At 35.1% G+C, this 15,811-nt stretch overlaps 2 protein-coding genes, 1 long non-coding RNA gene and 1 pseudogene across 3 annotated transcripts; 3 read left to right on the forward strand and 1 right to left on the reverse strand.

Annotated features, from left to right (window-relative positions):
• Nucleotides 1-560: 560 nt before the first annotated feature.
• LOC113294316 lies at nt 561-1,031 on the reverse strand. Its single transcript, XM_026542708.1, has one exon. The coding sequence runs from the start codon at nt 1,029-1,031 to the stop codon at nt 561-563; it is 471 nt and encodes a 156-aa protein (XP_026398493.1).
• Nucleotides 1,032-2,134: 1,103 nt separating this feature from the next.
• On the forward strand, nt 2,135-5,817 carry LOC113296647 (39S ribosomal protein L19, mitochondrial-like). Its single transcript, XM_026544951.1, has 6 exons — nt 2,135-2,279; nt 2,835-2,944; nt 4,433-4,675; nt 4,755-4,841; nt 4,910-5,043; nt 5,478-5,817. The coding sequence occupies exons 2-6, from the start codon at nt 2,837-2,839 to the stop codon at nt 5,581-5,583; spliced, it is 678 nt and encodes a 225-aa protein (XP_026400736.1). The 5' UTR covers nt 2,135-2,279; nt 2,835-2,836; the 3' UTR covers nt 5,584-5,817.
• Nucleotides 5,818-6,317: 500 nt separating this feature from the next.
• On the forward strand, nt 6,318-9,030 carry LOC113294317 (annotated as a pseudogene).
• Nucleotides 9,031-11,072: 2,042 nt separating this feature from the next.
• On the forward strand, nt 11,073-13,177 carry LOC113292651. The gene is made up of 4 exons (XR_003331810.1): nt 11,073-11,217; nt 11,665-11,850; nt 12,089-12,169; nt 12,573-13,177. It is a non-coding gene; the product is annotated as an uncharacterized LOC113292651 (long non-coding RNA).
• The last annotated feature ends 2,634 nt before the right edge of the window (nt 13,178-15,811 follow it).

Here is a 15,811-nt window from a genome sequence, read left to right on the forward strand (position 1 = left end):
TGTCAGCTCATGTTTTTGCCTCTCTTATCTTTGTACATATATATGATCATGTTGTAATGATACTTAATCCAATCTTTTTTAGATTCATAAAACTCGACCGGATAATCCTGCGAAAACGTGGTCTCGTACCCATACAATTCTCCATGTTCCATCCCATATTTGTCATCGGAGTCCAACAGTTTTCTATTAAAAAAGTAAGGACGCCATGTGTAGAGTTTATTTTGTTGTGTTGTACCAACATTTGTCGTTTGATAACGATCTGTTTTTCATCTATTGAACTATTTTGACTTGAAGTTTTTAAACTATCTTGTTGTGGGGATATATTTTTCTCTTTCTATTGTTCTCCAAAACCATATTTTTATTGTTCTCAAACTTCAGCTGTTGTAATACAAAAACTCTGTTACTTTCCAGGTTTATGTAGCGGTAAACCTTGTTATTCTGTTGGTTTATACATCCTATTGTGATGACGACTTGTGATTCATATGCTTGACTATATACATAATTCTAACTGATTTTGGAAATCGTGTAGTTTTAGAAATCGTCTAGGTTTATTTTATTATTTAAACTGTTACATTGTTTTCCCGATTCACCCATTCCTTTATATCATATGGGAGATCAGTATAAAACTCAAAGTTTAACTTCATAGTTCTAGCTTTCTTAGCTAGTTTATCAGCAACTCCATCTGCATCTCTTTTAACTGAGATACACTTCCATACTTCAAACTTTCCTAACAGAAACTTAACATCTAAAATTAATTGTTGGTTTAACCAATAAACATGAGAAGTTTGCTCATGGATTGACTTTATTACAACCTCACTATCACTCTCAAAAATAGCATTTCTCACATTTTTGTTGATTGCAAACTTGACAGCTGCAAGCATGGCCATGCATTCTAACTCCTCCAATTCTATGCCTTGCCACATTCCTCCATCAAAGTATTCCCCTTGAACTCCAATGCAGTTACCTGCAAAATCTCTAGTAATTAGTCCAATGCCACCCTGTGAATTAAACTGATGAAAAGAAGCATCCATATTAACTTTCAGAAAACCACTATCTCGTGGTTTCCATCTCTGAACCTGCAATTGACCATGATTACTAATAGAAATCATAATATTTTCTTTTGGGTATTGTGTCAGGATAGTTTTAAACCATAATATTTTAGCAATCAACTCAACAAACACGTGAACGTTGGTTTTTCACCTAAGTAAGCCAGTTTTTCCGCTGAAAGTACTAACCTTGTAACATGATTTCAATCATCAAAATTTAACAAATTTCACAAAGTCACGCGATAAACAGTTACTCGATAAATTCTTAAAACAATTACTATTTATCGAAACCCACACATTGTGTTTGTCTTGGGGTAAAAAAAAAACTATAGATTCATCCAGTTGTATTGGCTCTGAATTAACTCCTTAATAGTTTGTAATTCTTGTACCCAGAAAGTGTCATATCTTAAAAAAAAAGAAAAAAAAAAGTATTACAGATATGTGATAGATACTGGCATTGCAACCATGTATTCGATGTTCCATTGTTGATCCTCCGCATGTTCAATACTTGTAATTAGGTTAAAGTAACCACGTATACTATATTGCATTTCTAATATCCAAGCATCTTGAGAAACTATACCCGGTTATTGTGAATATTTCCTTTCTATCTCAGTAAGTCCTATTTGTTGTTGGAAGTAATGACCCAGTAGGAAATACTGACCGTGTAACTTGATAAGCAGTTACTCATAGATGAATACCTTGCTATATACCAAGTTCACTAACACTTGGAGATATTAACTTGGCTGCCATACTTAATATTAAAAGTGATAAGTGCTGGTTGCAGTGAGCAGTTGTAGCTCGACAGAACTGTGACCGGTGGTCTAAGCTTTTGGGATCACACCTCAACCAATATAACATAATTGTTAAGCAAAAAACTCTACAGTATGGTCAAAGAAATATTATCATAAAAATAAATTTTAAGGAACTGATTGGCATAGGATTCTGTATTCTGTGATAAGCACCCCCATGAAAAAAAAAAAAAAAGTTAAGCAGAGGTCGAAGGAGAATCCGAAAAAAAGAAAAAAGAAAAGAAAACACAGGAGGAGAAGAGATAAAATTTAACTTTATACCACACATATTCAGATCTAACGGTTTAAAACCACTAGGAATATATGGACGATCCCAGACATCCGAGAGCGTCACGCCCCCTATAATATTGATTTGTTATTGATTTTTCTGTGTGTTTTTAGGGTTTTGATGTTGAGCAAAACAACTAACAACAACAGGCAACAGGTATGAATTAATCTGATTTTGGTTGTGTTTGATTTTGGGGGTTTTGTGACTTTGATCAATCTGATTTTGGGGGTTTTGTGACTTTGATCAATCTGATTTTGGGGGTACTTAGAATCTAATTTTGTTATGACTTTAATTTAGAATCTAATTTCATTTTACATGCTTTGATGATTTACTTGCAATGTCAGGATTTGCAGTTACTTACGAAATTATGCGCTGTAGAATTCCTTTGTCGGATTTATGTATTTGTTGAAATCATATCAAGACTTTTTCTCTATTGTTCTGAGTATCTTTGCTAGATTCAGATTTCCTCCATCTTGGTTCATAGCTTGTGCGAACTAATTTCGCTTAGGGGAAGCAATCATATCCTAGATAACTATAGGCGAAAAACTGCATCTGTGATAGTTTGGAATCCAGAAAAACTGTCAGCATTACTTGTATATGATTGTTTTGCAGATTGTGAAATATGGGATGGTTATTTTCTTCAATGTGATAATGTGGTGTTATGTAAATAGTTTGAATTTGATTGTTTAAAGTCGAAGATTTGTCTTGCAGATATGCAGTCACTCTATAAAGGGCTCCGATGTCATCTTACATCCTCAAATGTCAGTAAAATAAGTGGTCTTCGTGGATTCATTTCCTGTGTTGGCTCTCCTTTGAAATCAGTATGTGTTTTGTAAACCCTTTTTGGTAACTGTTTTGATTTATTTTATGAATTCATATTTGATTAGTTCAAGAAATGAAGCCATGCTTTAGGAATAATGGTGACACAGAATTCTGTAATTCATTGGAATGCATCTCTGCAATTAGGGTATTTAGATTGTTGTCATTTACATTCGGCAAATGTTAACATAACCGGTGCTATCGCAAATAACACCATGCATGTCAAGGACAGGAACCTGTGTTTAACTTCCAATTGAAAAGTTGGAATTTTCTCTTTAGCAACAACACAGTTTACGTTAGCAACGAACTATGATTAAGTACTGCTGTGTACTATGATTTTCTCTCTGACAATACAATAAACGAACTTTGAAATATTTCTTGTTTAGGGGATACCATAGTGATTGTGATGGACAAAAATCACTTTAGTCCCCAGAAGGAGGCCTCCTAAATTTTGTAGATCACTAGTTTTGTTAAGTTAATTAAAAGATGAACGATGTTTGATGAATTATGCTCTATACAAACCCTAGAGAGAGGGGTGGGTGGTCTTGGAAAATGTCCATGTGGGATTGGAGGACAGTGACATCTTGAGTCTGAAATTGAGAAGATCAGGGCTCCTTGTGATGTACTAAAACTTTGAGGCTAACTTGTGAAGACGAAGTAACCTAGTGTTCGAGTCTGCAATGTTTTCATCCATTCCAAATATGAACTATTGGAATATTTGGAGACTAATGAAGTAAGCTAGTTTTTGAAATATACAATTGGTGGTTTCCATTACGACGTCGTATGCAGGTAGTAAGTAAGTTGGTTTGTGCCGGATTCAATTGTGTTTGTTGCTGATAAAATAAAGACGTAATAGGTATTTAGTAAAAATAAGTATATGAAAAAAAATCTGGAAATATACGAATATTATTTAAGTAATTCAGTAGATAACTGTGGTTATTTCATGACTTGATAACATCACATCTTCAATATCCAAGGGTGATCAAGGTGCTAGTTCAAATTTTACTCTCGCACCGCGGGATCAAAAAATTTTCCCTTCTTTGAGGACTCAGTTAGCCCCTTAGTATTTGTAAGGAGTCCTTTAAAAAAGTTTTAAGAAGTGCGGGAGTCCTGTTTATGAACATTATTATTCGTTTCCCAGCTTAATTCTTCAAAAGTGATACAAGCTAACAAATAACAATCACTAGAGGTTACCTTTAATATTGAAAATCAGGCTAATAAATAGGTTCAAACTTCAAAGCTTGTAGTGTGGAATGTTAGCTATTGAATTTTTCTTCAGAAGTTGGTTTCCGGAGAAAGTTTGGTACTTCTCAAATATCCACGACCAATTTGGTAATTTCCTTGTTTTGTTCTCTGTTATTTAGAGAAAATGGGCTGCTTTATGCCCATAATTCCAGCCGGGTTCAGTTGGTGTTACTGTTGTTATGTCAGTCTTGGTCCTTAGGTTATAGATAAAAGTGTACTCTTAATCTAATGTCCTTGAGTTTCAGGAAACCAAATGTAGTTCCCCGTTGGAGTCCTCAGCATATCATTGCCGCAGTTGTGCATCGTCCACATGCAGAATCCATGGAGTAGGGATATCCAAATGGGGTGCATTTGGGCCTGCTTTCACTACCAGGTCCATGACAACAGATGCTCATCCCAGGGAACCGGTTTCTGGTTCCACCAATGACATAGCTCACCCGCATATAAAATTCAAGAGGCTTGATAAAACAGCCAGACATATTATGCAGGCATGAATTTCATTGCTTCAGAGAATGTAATCTACATTTCTTATACATCTAAACATCCTAATGTTACTCTCGTTTACAGATTATTGATAAGGAACAAGTGCAAGCAGTGAAAGAGCACAGAGATTTCCCTGATATACAGCCTGGTGATACCGTCCAGCTTAAAGTGGTAGGTGAAGTTTTTGCATTGTTCGAGTGATTTTGTTTTTCTTTTCAACTGACCCCCGCGGTGAACAGGAAGTTCCAGAAAACAAACGACGAGTTCAAACTCTGAAAGGCACTGTTATTGCAAGAAGGAATGCCGGGCTACATTCAACATTTAGAATAAGAAGGATGTTAGCTGGTGTTGGAGTAGAATCTGTTTACCCTCTGTAAGTATATAGTATTTATGGTTTTAGTGTTGTCAAAATTCAATACTGTGTTATTGTTTGTTTCCTTCGCCAACTGTTGCTAGAAGAAATAAGTGCATCAGAGCTTGCTCAACACAAAGTTCAGCCACAGTCTGTTATTGTGAAACACACCAAAACGAGTGTACAATCAATTTCAAGATATTAATTTTATAACTTGGCTTGCTAATCTGATTGATTCACATAATGAATGGGAATATACTACAATAAATATTTAGGTGCACGCATGCACCGAGTAAATTCTAAAGCATGACATTACATTAGTTAATAAACCTTACATATTCTTGCTGATGAGAACTAGTTACAGACTTACAGTAACAAGTTTCTGGTATTATCCTTGTTTTTTCAATTGTTATGGACTCTCTCAGGAAAAACTATCTGACTTTGTGAATGAACAGATACTCTCCAAACATTAAGGAGATGAAAGTGCTGAACAAGAATAAAGCCAGGAGGGCCAAGCTTTACTATCTCAGGGATAGAAAGAATGCACTCAAGAAACAGTAACTTAATCAGAAGGTTTAGTTGTTTTAAGTAGACGAACCTTTGGCAAGTTAATTAGGTTGAACAATAGCCTTACTTGTTGCAGTTATTTGAAGCTTCTGTAAACCTGCAAGCTAGTGTTACCCCTTCATTTTCCGTAATAAATTTTGTTGATGAGCTCAATATAGTGTTTTCGCAGGATTGAACAGTTTGATTCTTCAATTTATCCACATCAGGCAACAATAGCTTTTTGTATGATTTTTCTTTTTTCTTTCTTTCTTTCTCTCACTCTGCTTTTTAAGATTTCTTAGTAAAGGTTGTTATATTTTTGTTAAGCTGTCTATGGGAGGTTGCTTTTCACGACAGGGAACTTTTAGGGGCAGCTATATTTTATTGGATTAAAAATTGACCTTTATATCTCTTCTATGGCAAAATCTAATCTAGATTAAATTGGAATTGACAATTCGTGTAACTTGCATTCGAAAATGTGTGAAATGCCGTATTTAAACATATCCATACAGCTATTATTTCCTTGTATCGGCACTACCTATGTATGGACAACCAACGTATAGAACAAAACATTCAGATGTAAATTAATCAGAATATTCAATAATGTGCCCGATACGAACAACGCAAAATTTTGTCTACAAATCATCAAGGATCCTTGTACAATAGAACCTCTTATGCCATCATAAAACATATAAGAAAACATATAAGTTGGTGTAGCTAACAAAGTTAAAGAAGAGAGAGTGTGAAGGATGGATAAAGATTTTTCAAGGCTTTCAATTTTTATTCTTGTAGTTTTCTCTGAATTTTGCCGGTTGTGGGCTTCATCAGATGATTTACCAGGTCTGTGCCCTTAATCTTCATTTCTCTCTGTAGATTCTACTACATGCGCATGTAAATTCTTCTTCGAAAAGCTAACATGCTAACAAATCACAATTGTTTTTCTCCATTTCTGTTTCCAGGTTGCCCACTGAACTTCACTGCATACCCGTTTTTACCTTCAGGAGAATGCATCAGAGATCCAGCAGTGAGCATAAACCTGTGGGACAGTTTTCATACAACAACATGTTGTAAAACTGGTCTGACAACAATATCCCAAGCCCTGGCTTTAAATGCCAACATGACAGACTCTATCTTCCTAACTCAAAAGCAATGGCAAAATTGTTCATCCGATAGTTCTTTATTCGAGAGACAACAATCAGTTTCGATCACCAATTGCGGTTTTGATAAACTCTATTATAGAAGCAGTGGTTGTTCAAGTCTTTCTTACTCAACTTTCAAAAAGTCTCATCCCCGACTATACGAAAATTTAATAGGAAATTGTACTAGTCAGTTCAGTACCTCATTCAATAACACTTGCAAGGATTGCTCAAAGCCATTATGGATACAAGGGACGAACTAATGACCCTAACTTATGTAGATGATAAAAAGAATGCTACTGCGAAAGGGATTTGTGTGTTGCTGGTGGTTGTTGCTGCTGCAGTTGAACACATCGGCGATTCTTCTTGGATCAGTGATTTCTATAGCTGCTTGCTTGCTTTGGATAGTGTGGGTAAGCTTGATATAATTGCCTACCTATATATCATTCATCGTAGTTCCATGCATCAAGTAAAATTCCATACTAAAGCCATTAAGCATTTTTTTCGCCAAATTACTAACCATGAAGGAACCTTGTTGTTTATTTGTGTCATGCACCAGATGAAGGTTACTCCGGCCTCAAGTGTAAGTGCAAAATAACTGAACCGCCTATAAAATGCTTTTGGGTCCGGATAGGCCCTAAGGCTAACCGTAATAACGTATACTGCTATTCTCATTTTTCAGATTCTACAGCTCAGGTAATATTAGCAATACTTATAGCAGCATCGGCATTGGTTTTAATTATTGTAGTTATCAAGTATGTGACAAGGAAGAGGGTTCCCAGACCTGTCAAAGGTAATTACTATCTTTCCAACTTTAAGTATCATAACAGCATTGAATGGATGTCTAAGCATTGTATTTGATTTACAGGGAAAGAAATGGCTGCATGGTCTGGTTTGTATAGATTCTCCAAGCAAGAAATACTGAATGCCATAAACTTCAGCAGCCATAAAGTTTGTCTAGGCACTGGGAGTGCCGGCCGAGTCTACAAAGCTGTTCTTCCAAGTGGACAAATAGTTGCAATAAAACACATATACAAGAGCAATACCTCTGACACATTCACAAGGGAAGTGGAAGGTTTATCAAGAATTCGGCATCCTCATCTTGTCTGTCTCTTTGGATGCTGCGAAGAAGACGGGGAGCAGTATCTAGTTTATGAATTTTGTTCTAATGGCAATCTTGCTCAACATCTTCTAAGTATGCATAACTTGATACGAACTTACTTATATAGTTACCAACAATATATACTGATCAGCTGACCTGACATGACAGATGTAAATTCATTCACCTGCTAGTTTATGTAGTCTTATACTTAACATAAATGTGTAATTTTATATAACAGAAAGAGATACTTGTCTAACATGGGACAAAAGAGTAAAGATATTGAGAGACTGTGCTATTGCATTGAAGTTCCTTCACAATAACCCTTATGGTTGTACTGTCCACAGAGATATCAAGGTAAGAAGATTAGTTCCATAACTGTGGATACATGAAGCTAAGATTCGTATTTGACTTTCTAAATTATTTTCTTGCAGCTTACAAACATCCTTCTGACAGATACAATGGATCCAAAGCTTTCTGATTTTGGCTTAGCAAGGATGCTTGGGATGGAAGAAAGCAAAGTTTTCACTGATGTTAGAGGAACCTTAGGCTATATGGACCCTGAATATATGAGCAATGCTAAACTCACTTCAGCTAGCGACGTTTATAGTTTCGGTATTGTGATCCTACAAATTTTGTCTGGAAGAAAAGTGATCGAGTTAGATATCGATGCACGAGATCAACTGACTAGAAAGGTATACAATGGCAGACATGATTTAGAACTCTCACAAATTAGTACATTTTCAGCTTGTTTTGCACTTACAACCTCAAAAGAATTTCGATTCAAATTGTGCACCATGGTACTGTATCTACTCAGAGAAGGTGTAAGATGGGTGATCAAACGCTAACAATTCTTATACTGCTTCTGCAGGCAAAAGATGTCATAATGGCGAAGCGACCCGCAACTGAATTTGAAGATCCACGCTTGAAAGGAGACTTAGACGCGAAAGATTTCCGGTCCATTCTACATATTGCAGTTCTTCTTGTCGCTAATAAAAGCAATGGTCGTCCTTCAATCGATGACGCTTGGAAGAACACACAAACTTTTAAGGTAGAATATATGCACATATACTTGTCTTAGTTTAAAGAAAGAAATGTTGAACCTGTGCTAATAACTAAAATTATCTTTGTTCTTAGGATTATAAGCAGAACTTGAAGAATGAGAAGAACCATTCGTTAGTACTATCCCAAAACACCGTGAATTCATCCGAAGTTTTTTCTTTATAGAGATGCATCCATCAACAGTGTATGTTGTGTTTGTACGTTTCTTGTGGTCTAGCATATATTATCAACAAGAGCTCGGCTGTGAAAAAGATTTGGATGGTGGCTCTCTTCAGCACAATGCGGGTATACATGTTTTGTGAGAAAGTAGGAATTACCAATAGGTACTATTATGGTAGTCTTAGTTAATGGCAGGTCCACCCACTAAAGCGCAGTAACCAGAGGTCCATAATAAAAAGAAAAAGAGGAAATTGGACCAAATTTTTTATTCCCTGGTCCGGTACACGTGCGGAATGTCATAATCCACTTTTAAAAATACCCAAACTACCCATTCCCTGATAGTACATATATATTTCTTAAAAAAAAAATCACCATTTTTTCCAAATCTGAGTTCCGTCTCCTCCTCTTTTCTACTTCTGCTCAATTTTTGCTCCTTCTTTTGGATTACGAGCTAGAGTTTTTTTGAAGATCTCTTTGAAGATTTAAAGGTATGTTATGTAATATCTCTTTTTGTTGTTCTTGTTTGTTTTTTTCAACTGAATCTGTGAAGATGGGGTCGTTTTGATTACGTTTTCACTTTATTGTTTCGTTTTTTGTTTGTTTTTTGCGTTTATTTTTGTTTTGGTTTGTTTTTTTATGAATCTTGATCGTAATTATTCAATTTTTTGGTTAGATTATGATGTTTTTAACATATTTGAACTTTCGATTTGATTATCTTGTTGTTTTCGCTTCTTTATTTATCAAAATCGTGCTTGTTTGTTGTTTCAGGGGTATTATCCAATAGTACATATGTTGCATACTGATACAAATTGCTTTTGATTCTGTTTTGTTCTTAGTTTTATCACTTGTTGTTGTTTGATTCATAAGTATATATCTTCGATACTGAAATAAGACTCTCTCAATTATGTTATTTTGATAGATTCTTTAAATACAATTATTTTTTAGTTCATGAATCAGCAGTACATATGTGGCATACTGATACAAACTGTTTTTTTTTTGTCTAATCGTTGTGGTGTTTGATTAATATTTAGATCTCCATGTTTGATTTCTTGATTATTTACTAGATCTAGATGAATAATCACGTTTTTGGTTCATTTCGTTATTAGATTTGATCATACTAGTTCCATTTTGTTGTTTTTAGATTTGTTTTTTTGTATGAAACAACAGTACGTATATCCCGTATTGACAGAAACCTAGCTTATTTTGAATGAAGAAGAACAAGATGGTGCATCGTTATGATTTACGAGGAGAATATTTGTTTTCTGTTTCCAGGTATGCTTTCTAATCATCTTGTTTGATTATTTTGTTCGGTTTTTCTTCTTTTGATTTGTTTTTTTGATTGTATTCTGATAATCAAATCGATTTGATTGACGCTTTTATGGTTTTTAGGTTTGTTACAGTTGTTTTTTGTGTATGAATTGACAGTACATATATGGAATACTGATACAAAACTCTTCTAATTTTGTTTTATTTGAAGTTTTTCCAATTTTTTTGGTTCGATCCATGAGTATGTATGTATAATACTGATAGGAAGTGATATTTGTTGTGTTTTTGCTCATTTTTTAGTCTTACCCTTCAGTACTTATGTGAAATACTGTAATATGTCTTTCGATTCTCTTATTTTTCATAGATTTGTCACCTATTGTTGTCATACTGTTGATTTGTAGTTCATGAATCTTCAGTACATATATCGCATACTGATAGGAAGTGCTCCTTGTTATGTTTGATTCAGTACGTATATGAAATACTGAAATAGATGCTCTTTGTTACGTTTGATTCAGTACTGGAATTGGATATGGAGATGATCTGGAGCTGTAGTTCAGAACTTATTGCAAGAAATGACAGATTTTGAATGATAGGAACATGAGTTGTTGTTGGTTCAGATTTGCAAGCTTGTGAAATTGGTGGTGGTCTTGATGAAGTTACAAATTGGTTGTGATGTGTGTTTGAAAGAAGGTGTGCTGCAAATGGATTTGGAGGAACATAGAAGGTTGGGTTGCTGATGTAAACTGAAGATGCAGATGAGATAGAGGAGGAATTCCTTCATTCAGGTATTACTTTGTTTCACAGAAGAAAAAAAAGTATAGAAAACCTTTCATTCTGGATCATCTTAATGATGTTTTTTGCGACCGCATAGATGGTACTGATGAGCTTGGTAACATTACTCATAAACTTAGTTCACTCATTTTCTCGGTAAGTGTTGTAGTTTCTTCCTTTACATTTAAAAATAAGTGGTGCTCAGTATCTGTTTTCAGTACTGCAACTTAGGAATTGACTAATGCGTGCTTTTTTTAACTACTGATGCATATTTCAATAAATCATTTTAATCCCTTTTTAGGAAAGTATTTACTTGATTGGTAAGTAAATCAAGACTAGAAATTGTAAGTGATTTGAAGACAAATCAGAAAAAAGTGTTTTGTTTGCCATTAGCAAACCTGGCCTGAATTTGGCTACTGAATTTACCATTACAGGCATTCCTTATGGTACTTCTTACTTTGCAAATTATTGAGACTGTTTAGACATATTGCTTTGTAGGGTTGTTTTCCATTGTGGATTAAAACAACTAAAATAAGAATGTGAAAAAGAAAGAGGAGTGGATGGGAGAGTCTCAATGCTTTTATTATTTTTTGCATTTGATAGTTTCAAGAGCTATCTCATCCAAGTAGGGCTGCAAGTAATGATAGAAAGTCAAGTCATCCCATGGCTGCTGTACTGGTGGATTACGAAGGTTCAAACTCTATTAAACCAGTCCCTCAGGTCATGGTAACACAGACGAAGAACTGCTTTTCTAAAGGAGCTTAATTTATACAAATGGACATCAGCTGCGTAAGATCTTCCACTTAGTTTCTTTTCCGCATATAGATTTATGAATCATGTGATAGATGTTCTTTCAAAATATATTTTCATTTTTGTATTTTGTGATAGATCCATGTGCACCTAACTGATGCACCTAGCTATATATGGATTCCTTTGCTATGCCATAGTTTTTGCTAAATACCGATTCCACTTTCCACTATGGATCCTAGCAATCAAATTTGATATATTCTTTTGCATTGATAATTAGGTACAAGACACTAACCTCTTTTTCAAACTTTTCGTGTTGATGGAGGACATGGTACTATCTTACATAATGCAGTGGCTCAAGGTATGCTTAGTTAGTATTTCTACAGTCTTCATGCAGTTTTAAGTAATATTCCTTCTCACATAATTTTTGTCAAATAGAAAATGGGAAGAGCTTAATTTGAATTTGCTATCCATTTGCATTTTGCTAATTTCGGTTTTTATATCTATAGAGATATATACTGCATGTTGTTATCTATAAGTGGGAAGTGTATGGACTTAGAGAAATTCAAACTGCCGAAAAAACTGAATTCTGACCTGCAGTAGGCGATTACTAAAAGTATGGAAACACCATTCTACAACAAAAGTTTTCCTTGATTACCTTTGACGAATCGCATCTAAACATATTCCATCGATTTTAAATTGTAAATATTTTCTACATATATTAAAATACCCTTATTGCACTGACTGTTTTTGCTCCTTTGCAGATGACTTTGGGGTGCTTGGGGTGTTGACATACATACCCAACATTCAAACAAGGAAAAAAGATGACGAGAAGCAGCAGAAGATGCCTGAACTAAATCAGTTATACATAATGCAGTAGCTCAAGATGTCCAAAGTTATATGTCATAATCCACTTGTAGGTGGTGATTACTGTGAACAAAATCAGTGGATGAGATGTTCGTCTCAATGGGTTTATGAAGATGGTAGTGCTGTTTAAACATGGAAGAAGAACAAGTCTGTGTTGCAGCTGAATTGAAATGACAATGGTGTTGATGTAGCTGTTGCAGTTGTGGTTTAAGCTAAGAAGATTGTGATGCAGCAAGATAGAAGATTACTGAGAAGATGGAGCTGAAGGCAGTGGTGAATGGTTGGCTGCAGAGGTGCTGGTGCTGCAATAAAGTAAAGTGAATTGAGGAGTACTCAGATTCCTAAGTAGTGTAGCAGATATGTACTCATATTTGTAAGCAGTGTGGCAGATATGTACTCAAATTTGTAAACAGTGTAGCAGATATGTACTCAAATCTATGGTCCTTTATATGTTTTAATTAAATTTGGACCTCCAGATAAATAAAATCCCGATTTGGTAGAAGTATGTTATTTCACACGTACTTAAACAGTGGGGTATATTAGTCATTTTCATGTTTTCAAATAACTTTGGACCTTAGAATAAGAGTAAAATCTAGTTGGACCCTGCTATAAATAACCTTATCGGCTTAGGACCAAACAAGAAATTTTCCTATGAGAAATGCAATGGTGTTTGAGGAAGTGGATTGGAATACTCGGAAAATTAATAAAAAATGAACAATGATGTGTATGATCTTAAGTTCTACAGGAATTTTGTATTGGATGTAGGCTAACCAGAAAAGATGGAACCATTTGGAACTTCCTGCAGTAAATCAGGTTCTTTTATGCTTCTCGGGGTAATCCAGTAGCTGGTTTCGTGTACGTAACCAGAAAAGGGTCACCTTGTTTTTGCTAATTCGTTGGGGCTGGGAGGGTCGGAGTCCAGTTTAACTATGTGGTAGCTAGATCTAGGTCGGTAAAAGTGATCTCTGATCGAGTGTGTTGGAGAGCTTTCAGTGACTCCATCCTATGGATGCGTGAGATAAGATGGCAGCGAATTCTTCAAGCTCTAGACAATAGTGGGAATGTTATAAATACCCCGCATTTTGGTTGACCTTGCACAAATAATATCCGATCTGAGCAGGTATGTCTAAGGGGAGAAAAACTTTTCGGCGGAAAGAGATGCACTTTTGAACAATGGGCCGGGTGATATCTTGATCGGGCCTGAATTCCTAACTGAGATGGAGGATACCCAATATTAAGGATTAGATGAGTTAATTAATTTTATTGTCATTTTTGTTCCGAGATTCTTCTAGTAACCTCCGTGGATTGTAGAAGTTACTTGATTGTTGCCTTTTTGTCTGCTTATCAATAAAGGCAGTGACTAAATACAACTCTCATTTGGGTTAAATACAACCTTTTGAAATTTGTGATTAGCTAATTACAACCCTAATGATCAGTTTCAGTTTGATTGTGTACAACCCAAGACAATCTTGACCAGTTACCTTTCCTACAAAAAAAAAAAAAAAGGAAAAATAAAATAAAAAACTACCACCCGGAGCCGCCATCATCTCCACCACCACAACCATCTCCACCAAAGCATCCTATTCACAGTCGTTATCATAGTAAAAAAGTTCTTTTATTCTTTTTTTGTCCATTCATTTAGAATATTGTAGCTTGGTATCAATTGATTATTAACTAAAGATCTCTGATAAGATTAATTGGTCTTTGGAACTTCGGATTTTTTTTACTCTCTTTAGGTGCTAGGTTCATATGGGGATTTGAACTTTGATTTCTATTGAGGTTGTTTTGATATATGTCAACAGAAATTTGAATTATCATAATAAGAAAAGAGCTATACCTAACAAAATGGCATTTTCAAAGATGATTGTGGTAAATACGTCAGGGGATTTGAGATCGCCATTGATATGTATATGAGTGATCAACGAAGTTAAGAATTAATGATGATGATGACCACGACAAGGGACGATCCAGGATCTTAGGTGAAGTATGTGCTGATATAAGAAAAAACGTCACCAAACTGGAAGCAATATAAACTAGGCTGGACAAGATGCCATTAAAACCCATCTCCGAACTTTGTTAACTCCTTTTTACTGGTTACACGGTACACAATGTCAAAATATCCAATATTTAGGTCGAAAGTTTGACTGACTCTTTATTGGATTGCATTATTTTTAAATGAAAAAAAGCAAAGTGATGAAAAGTAGATTACCGTTGTATTTAACCCAAAGTAGGGTTGTATTTTAGTCACTGCCATCAACAAATCTTGTTTGGTCGAGCAAAATAAAATTCAAGTTAACACCCTGAATGTATAGCCCAAACAAAGTCTTCCAAAACCGTATCTCATACATAGTCACGGGCCAAAACTATAGTAGCTAGACTTTTTATAACTCGGTCAAAGTCAATAAAAGTTTCAGAAACCTATTTTGAGGCATACTCATTTTTTTTTGAGACATACTCATCCATTATATTATTTAGGATGGATTTATAAGGGGTGTCTAAAGTAGTGTAATTACCTATATATCTCTAAATAATTTCAATTTGTCATAGTTCCCTTATCCTCAAAAACCTAAAATTAAAAATCAAAATAAACTTTAAACTTAAACATCTAGGACTTCAATTCAATAAAGAAATTAATCAAACAAAGGAAACACGAATCGAAGTGAGCGATGTTGGAATGCGTAATCCAAATCTCAATTGCTCTTAGATGTATTTTAGAATGTATGCATAGCAAACCCATCTTGTTTTTGATTGATTTTATTTTGTTTGATCGGTAGAATATGATTTCAAAGATGAAATTAGGGTTTTCAGAAGATCAATTCGGCTGATCTTGCAGTATCAATTTTGAGCCGAACTTAGTGTATGATTTAGAGAAACACTATGTTCGGCTAATGCGACTTTACAATATTTTCAGCCGAACCTCAATTTTCCAGCCGAACCTCAATTTTCCAGCCGAACCTCAATTTTTCAAGCCGAACCTAGTGGATGATTCAGTTTCTGAGTGAAGTTCGGTTGATAACTTTTGAGCCGAACCTCTATTTTTTTGAAATTATACCTAGGTTCGGCTGACAAGTTATCAGCCGAACCTAGGTATAATTTCAAAAAACAGAGGTTTGGCTCAAAAGTTATCAGCCGCACT

The sequence above is a fragment of the Papaver somniferum genome, chromosome 7 (assembly GCF_003573695.1).
Source record: "Papaver somniferum cultivar HN1 chromosome 7, ASM357369v1, whole genome shotgun sequence".
NCBI lineage: Eukaryota > Viridiplantae > Streptophyta > Magnoliopsida > Ranunculales > Papaveraceae > Papaver > Papaver somniferum.

Bases quoted from the DNA above. Each gene is read 5' to 3' on its own strand.
- LOC113294316 (XM_026542708.1), bottom strand. From the start codon at position 1,031: ATGGATGCTTCTTTTCATCAGTTTAATTCACAGGGTGGCATTGGACTA.
- LOC113296647 (XM_026544951.1), top strand. From the start codon at position 2,837: ATGCAGTCACTCTATAAAGGGCTCCGATGTCATCTTACATCCTCAAAT. The intron at 4,842-4,909 runs GTAGGTGAAGTT...CGCGGTGAACAG, and splicing joins ATACCGTCCAGCTTAAAGTG to GAAGTTCCAGAAAACAAACG. The intron at 5,044-5,477 runs GTAAGTATATAG...GTGAATGAACAG, and splicing joins GTAGAATCTGTTTACCCTCT to ATACTCTCCAAACATTAAGG.